The sequence below is a fragment of the Microtus ochrogaster genome, chromosome 6, assembly GCF_000317375.1.
Source record: "Microtus ochrogaster isolate Prairie Vole_2 chromosome 6, MicOch1.0, whole genome shotgun sequence".
In the NCBI taxonomy this organism is placed as follows: Eukaryota; Metazoa; Chordata; class Mammalia; order Rodentia; family Cricetidae; genus Microtus; species Microtus ochrogaster.
The window spans coordinates 65551997-65559669 of NC_022013.1; the positions used below are offsets into that span (position 1 = coordinate 65551997).

Consider the following 7673-nt stretch of genomic DNA (forward strand, 5'->3'; position numbering starts at 1 on the left):
GCCTCAAATTCAGAGATCCACCTGCCTCTGCCTCCCAAGTGCTGGGATTCAAGGTGTGCGCCACCACCACCTGGCTGAGTCTGAGGATTTCTTAGAGGTAAGTGCTCTCTAGTGACTCAGCTGCTTTCCTTTTCTGATCTTCAGGTTAAACCCATATATCTGTCTCTGGGTTTTTATTAACCATGCTACATTTGACACCTAATGTTTGGGGTACAAAATCACAAAAAAAAGCCACTGCCACAGGCTGGAGCTACATGTGGGGCTCCAGTTCCACCCGGCTAGGTTTTCCACCCCCACCTCCCCGCCCTCCCAGGTCTCTGCCAGAGTTTGAGATTTTTCTGTTGTAGCCTTCAGACAGCCCCTGAAAACACGTGCTTGTTTTCTAACAATCCTCTGTGCAGTTTTTCGGACAGCCACCTCTCTCTCTTTCTCCACCGAGGGTTGTGGGCTCTCCCTGAACCCCTTTCTTGGGCTGCTGCCAAACTAGGTAACTGCCTTCAAATCCAGTCAGGCTTTTACTGTTCTACACAGCAGCAATAAGTCTTATATCTGCATCAACATTGTTGACAGATTTGGTAAGACAATTGGGAATTCTTAAAGGGAGGAATTAGTTAAAAGACAAAGGTTTTCTAAAAAAATGGGAAAACCCATTACAATGGAGGGATTTAGGCCTCTGTATGACAATATGCTAAACAGTTTGAAAGTGGAACAATTAAATGAGATAACTAATTTAGATTGGATTTATGTAATGTAAATATTAAACATTATCAGCATTATCATTTTTGTCTCATCACTAAAAAAGTTGGTTGATCTAAGTGCTAAGACACACGCCTTAGAAAAACCTAATAAAACAGATCACAGAGATGTTCAAGTCCAGACAGAGGAATTTAATGGAGAGCCAATTTCAGCATTGTATTATAAGAATAGAGAGGAACATCCTAAAACCTAGAAGGTTGTTTTCAGACAACCAACCTTAGTATATCCAGTAACCTTACAGGAACTGTCAAATGGCAGAGGCTGTTACAGTTAAGGGGACTCCTGTGTCAATGTTAGATTTAAGGGATTCAAGAAAGCAATAGTCTCATATGGCATGCATTCACCTTCTGTAAAGCAAATGTTAAACTCATGGTCAGTTTGTAATAGAATTATCCCTAAAGACTGGATAGAATTGGTTAAAGGTGTTTTAGAGCCTAGACCACAATTATAATGGAGTAACTGGTTTGGAAAAAGAGGCTAAGATTATTGAACAATAGAGATTTATAAGATTAATACATATGTATATGTATTTTAAACTTTTTGTCATGATATTAATGGTCATGTAGAGTATTAACTAATTCTAAAAAAAAAAGGTTTCATCTACCTTCGTGTACATGATTTTGGCCTTGAGTCTCTATCAGTTTTCTGCAGTGAACCATGAGCACGCCTAACAGCAACCTTTAAAGTGTCCATAAAGAGGATGGAGCCTCATAACGACTCTACATCCAGGACTATGATAACACCACTGAACTGAAAAACACCACCTAAAGATCAGCTTTGGACTACAAACTGCTCAGAACCACTTCAAGGTGGCTGGCTGAGAAGATCCAGCCTCACAGACTGCTCTAGCCAGGACTTGAGACCAGCCCTGCACTTTCCCATTACACAGAGACTGAACAACAAATGATACAGCTGCCTCTCCCAGGACTTGACAATTAGCCCAAAATTTTCTTTTCAGGGTCCCTTAAAGATACCATCACCCCCAGATAGCAGAAAGTAAATTTAAGAATATGACACCCACATTCCCAAGAGGTGGAGTGGTTGGTTATTGGTCATTCAGAAGATTATAGATATTTGTCATTGTTTGGGGGATTGGTTACAAGTTTTTACTGGTTGTAGTCAGGAGGAAAGTTCTTGTTTTGAAAAGAAAAATGGGGGATATAGATACGATAAAATAAAAAGGTGGATTATTGAATCTTTTAAAAAAGCAACTACTAGTTTTAAATGTTTTACATTGAATTGGATTTTATATATTGTATACAAATTTTGTATATTGATACAAATTTTGAATTAATTTTGTTAAAACAGACTGTACATACGTTTCTAATCTTGTTTAAGGCATTGTACCTATACAGCTCATTTAAAAATGTAATGCAAATTTCTAGTCCTTGAAAATTACTATTACCAACTGTTTATGATAATAAGGAAATTGCAGGTTAGTAGTTAATCACCTAGTATAATCAAACTTGTAGTCACATTAGGTCTTTCTTTGTGGCAAATGTAAGCCACTGGCAAGAAAGTGCCCTTGTCTCAATGCTGACAGTATATACTGTCCTAATGGGACAGGCAGGACACAAAAGAGAGTGACTTCCAAACCTTGCCCAGACAAAGTAGGATAGTACTTCAAAAGCCCTGCTTCATAGAAAAGTCTGTCAGATATTCTAGGCCTGTAGGCTGAAGATGGATGCCCCAATGTTGCAGAGAAACTTTAGGTTCAGGCAGCCAGATGTTTCTGTCCTTTCTCACATTTTTTTGAAAGTCACTTGTTTCTTACTTGCTGCTTACACAGTTAATATTATTTCCTTCTTGGGCCTCTTCAAGGTTGTTGAAGACTAGATAGTTATAGTCAGTTTTCATTGTTTATGAGACTAAAAAAATCACGAAAAAATGTAAAATATAAGGTTGAGAGACATCAAAAGACAATTTTGAATGGTAATGCAAGTTATGATAGAAATTAAATTAGGTACAAGACTTTGGACTCACCAAGGTAGATAGATGGGGCATATTTTCTCTAAATTTGTCAAGTGCAAGTGGACTAGATATTGTTGATATATTTATTGCCTATAGATATTGTATATAGTTATTGTACTTATTGTATATAGTTTTCTTATATTAGTTATAGCCTTTTTAAATTTCAGACTAAAAGGGGAAACGTAGTTATATTTTATTTATGTTTTATAAATAAAGCTTGCCTGAAGACCAGAAGGTAAAACTAAACCACTAGAGGCCAGACAGTAGTGACACACACCTTTAATCCCAGGATTTGGGAGACACAGGCAGATGGATCTCTGTGAGTTCAAGGCTACCCAGGGCTACACAAGATCAATGTAGAAACAGATCTAGGTGGTGGTGGCTCACACCTTTCAACCTAGTACTAGGGAGTCACACGCCTTTAATCCCAGCACTGGAGAGGAATGTAAGGCGGGGTGAGACAGGAAATCGTTCTCTTTCAGTCTGAGGATTTCTTAGAGTTCAGAGCGCTCTAGTGGCTTGGCTGCTTTGCTTTCCTGATCTTCTGGTTGAATCCATATATCTGTCTCTGGACTTTTATTAATTGTGCTACAGTGGCTATTTTGCTAGAAAGAATGGTGTCTTATATTGGGGTAGTACCAATAGAGATGAAGATGCTGGTTTGGTCTAGTGACAGTGATTTAAACAGCGTTAGAACTTTAAAGATAATTGTCATAAGTCCAGGTTAGGCACCTGCTCAAGCTACTCACTGAAATAGGGACCTTGAGAAGCGCTGGTGAAAAGATGAGCAGAGCTTCAAGTACAACAAGCGGCACAAGAGATGGTGCTTCAGATAGGAGTGAGGCCTCGGGAACGCATGGCCCCTGCTCTCAGGAAATGTTAAGGTGATAGGAGGTTTGCAGATAAAGTACACTATTTAATACCACAGAATAGACAAAGTTTGGCACTATCATAGAGGAAGTTGGGAAGCTGGCCTCGTATCTAAGATGAGTCCTTGCCCACCACTCTGGTCCTACTATTTTTGAGGTCGCCCACCGCGCACCCCTTCCCTCCACTACCCTGGCAAGGTCCCAAATCCCCGACCTGCTTGCCGTCGCGCCGATGCTTCACGAGCGTCACCTCCCCGTAACTGCCCCGGCCCACGACCCGCACGTAGCAGTAGGTAGCCTGGGGCATGTTCCCTGAGGTGGCCCACCGTCCGCAAGCTGCGGCAGCGGCGCGAAGAGCGGCGGGAAGCCCCGCTCATGCCCGACAGGAGGTAAACTCCTCCGTAAACGCGGCCCCACAGGGCCAGGAGCTTCGAGGCCCGGCCCACCCGGACGCCGCTACCATAGCAATACAGGCGGTGGAGTCCCGCGCATGCTCAGAGTCGGAAGACCCACCATAGAGCCGACCTAGCCTCAGCTAGAGCGACTTCAAAGCCTCGGGAGGACCTACCATTGAGCTGGCACTGCAGCGGCCAGAGCGGTTCCGCAACCTTGGAGGACCTGCCATAGAGCTTCGCCTCCGGGAGGCCACCACGTCTCAGCTCCTGTGTTTTGGTTCTGCATTTGTTCAATAGTTTTAAGAGCGTTAAGAGTACGAATCATTCGTTCTATAAATATTAACCGTCTGGGTGCTTGGCTCACGTTGTATTGAAAGAATGGCTGAGTCTAAATTTCACCAATAATGTTTGCTATAATTTTTTTCTTGAATGACAATATTCCTTTTGGTAGATTGAGAAATACGTAAGATATTAGTACACATCATCCCTAAAAGTTTCAACCTGCTTTATTGAGAATTGCAAAGATCTCTCAGAATGATCGCAAAACCACTATCCTGAAAATCTTACCGGCTTCCTCCTGCTGCTTCCCTTGGAGTACCAAGAGCCCCTTTTAACACCTGTCTGGGAAAGTACAAGGCTGCGAAAACAATCTATTAGCTATTAACCGACACCTACCTACCTTGTCAAAGAATTTGCTTTTAAAAAGGAGTAGCACTACTGATTATTCCTCTGTCCCTTTGAATATATATATATATATATATATATATATATGCATGTGTGTTCTATAAGCCAGGAGACAAAGCTCTTCCTTCCTTCCTTCCTTCCTTCCTTCCTTCCTTCCTTCCTTCCTTCCTTCCTTCTTTATCATCAAAAAGTTCCCAGTTTGTATGGAAAGAGAGAATCCCATCTTCTTTAATTGCCAACTAGCAAATACAGCTTTTACATGGAACAACTATTATTGTTATTATTATGTTACTGTTGTTGAGAGAAGATCTGCCAGAGTACTCACCTTGCATTTGTTGAGTTTCCAGGCGTGTAACAACAGGCTCCCAAACCTTTGGAATTTTTCAGTTTTTTAAGAAGCCCCTTTTCTCACTTCTCTATTTTTCCCTCATCATCCTCGCTCACTTTTCTATTTCCCCCTTACTTTCCATTTTGTTGTTGTTGTTGTTGTTGTTGTTGTGTGTGTGTGTGTGTGTGTGTGCTTTAGACAAGATCTCACTATGTAACCCAGGTTAGCCTTGAACTCACAGAGGTGGGCCTGGCTCTGCCCCCTGAGTGTGGAATTAAAGATGTGCACCACCATGCCCAGCCTTCATTCTCTTTTTAAAAGGCCCAGTCACATCTACATAACTGAATGAAGCTCAGCTTTTCCTACAACTGTCAATAGTTACTAAATAAAACTCTTTCTCCTCTTCTGTAACTAATGTTTGGCTTTGTTTATCTTTAGCAATATCATTAACTAGAATTCAATATTTGTTTATGGTTCCTTTTGTTTAGTTGTCTTATTGAAAGGAAATTGGCATTGCTAAAGTAATGTGCCAATCTTAAATATGTAACTAGATCATTTTGGCAAATGCAATCTCAAATATATTAAGACATAGACAGCTGGGTGATGGTGGCATGTGCCTTTAATTCCAGCACTCTGGAGGCAGAAGCAAGTGAATCTCCTTGAGTTTGAGCCCAGCCTGATCTTTGAAGCAAGTTTCAGGACAGCCAAGACTTTACACAGAGAAACCCTGTCTTGAAAAACAAAAACAAAAAAACAAAACTCAAAAGATATAGACCAGACCAAACACAGTGGGGCACCCAAGTTTCATCATGGTAGTATCCCAGCTCCTAGCATTGTGCCCAGCCCACCACGGGATCTTTTCTGCTAGTAAAGGATTGAACAGCTGCAAATGCACAGCAGCATGCAGACCTATCTAATCCTCCACCAAGGCAGAAAACAGGTCAGCAGGTCACCTGACCCAAGGACAATGCCCTTTTCCCAGAAGCTGCCTCTGTGAGACAAAGTCCAGGATGAGCAAACAGACTGCAAGGTCCCCTTCGTCTAGTCAGGGTCACATCCCACCCCAGGTCAAAGAGCGACCTAACCGAAGGACTGCGTCCAGTGTGTTGTGGTTTGTTGGGGACAGGGAAGGTTTGCACATAAAAGCCGAGCAACTTCTTGGACAAGCCAGATCTCTGGGGATGCTCCCCTTGGAGAGCTCTGCTTCCACTGCCTTTTATCTCAGGGGCACATCTATCGTTACATGATGGGCTTTGGAACCTGAAAGCTAAGTTCAAGTGTGGATGTCCCAGAGACATGTGACTAGAATTTAGAAAATAAAGAACAACCGTGCGAGACTTCCAGAGGCCTCGGCTGTGAAAGGGTGGTGCTCAGACTCCCAGAGGCCTCGGCTGTGAAAGGGTAGTGCTCATTTATAGCTTCCCAAGCAGCGGCACTCCGGCAGGGTGGGAGAAGGACAAAGCTGACTTTTGTTTTTCTTTCCAAATTTGGCAAGAAGGTCCAGAGAAATGATGCAATAGGCCTGGAGCAATGGTCACCTACTGTGCCTCCCCCAAGCTTCCCGCACAGAACTGTCATTACCAGCATTGGCACCATCAGAACCATGTGTTTATCTAGGTGTCATGGCACTTCTAAGATGCCAACTGTATCTGTGGCCAAAGCATGACTGGTTAAAGAATTTTGGAAGAAAAGCTTCATTAAGTTTAGAAACCTGGGGACTGGAGAGATGGCTCAGAGGTTAAGAGCTCTGACTGCTCTTCCAGAGGACCTGGGTTCAATTCCCAGCACACACATGGCAGCTCTCAACTGTCTGTAAGTCCAGTTCCAGGGGATCTGACAACCTCACACAGACATACATTCAGGCAAAACAGCAATGCTCATAAAATAAATAAGGTCAGCCTATGAGACAGGTGCTGCCTGGTGCTAGCGCCAGAAGGAGCTGAAGCATTTGAAGGCTTCACAGTCCTCCTTGGCTGAGTTCAGAGACATACACAACAGCAGTGTGGAGTCTGGCAGGGGCTTTCCAGAGTCCTGAGCTGCCAGTCTCATAAGAAGAAGGCTTTAACTGCCATGGTTTTCAAAGACATTAATTTTTATATATGTGCACATATGAGTGTATGCCATGTGTGTGCAGGTACCCACTGAAACCAAAGGAGGGTGGCAATTCCCTATAGTTAGAGTTACAGGGCATTGCAAACCATCCAACAAGGCTGCTGGAAACCAAACTTGGGTCCTCTGGAAAAGAGCACACATTCTTACTGCTGATCCATCTCTCAGCACACACCGCCCCTCCTTACTATAGACAAGGTCTCATAGCCCAGGCTGGCTTCGAACCCCCTATGTAGCCAAGGCTTTCTTTGAACTCTTCATCTTCCTGACTCTACCTCCCTAGTGTTAGGACTATAGGCATGCATCACCAATCTCTCTCTCTCTCTCTCTCTCGTGTGTGTGTGTGTGTGTGTGTGTGCATGCCACAACACACATATGGAAGTCAGACCACAACTTGAGGGAATTAGTTCTCTGCTTCAATCCCATGGGTTCCAGGATCAACCACGTGGTCAGGCTTGGAGGTAAGTTCCTTATTTCCCTGATCCTGCTATTATTTTCAACTTCATTTAACACGTTTATTTCTCTCTCTCTCTCTCTCTCTCTCTCTCTCTCTCTCTCTCT

The 7673-nt window shown here is 43.0% G+C and overlaps 1 protein-coding gene across 2 annotated transcripts in view; it reads right to left on the reverse strand.

Annotated features, from left to right (window-relative positions):
- Nek4 (NIMA related kinase 4) overlaps positions 1–4058 on the reverse strand; it is a 52908-nt gene extending 48850 nt beyond the window's left edge. For both annotated transcript variants that reach the window (XM_026779812.1, XM_013346919.2), the window contains exon 1: positions 3811–4058. In XM_026779812.1, coding sequence (XP_026635613.1) covers positions 3811–3903 — 93 coding nt within the window. In that variant the 5' untranslated portion in view covers positions 3904–4058. The remainder of the gene's footprint in view (positions 1–3810) is intronic.
- Between the last annotated feature and the right edge of the window lie 3615 nt (positions 4059–7673).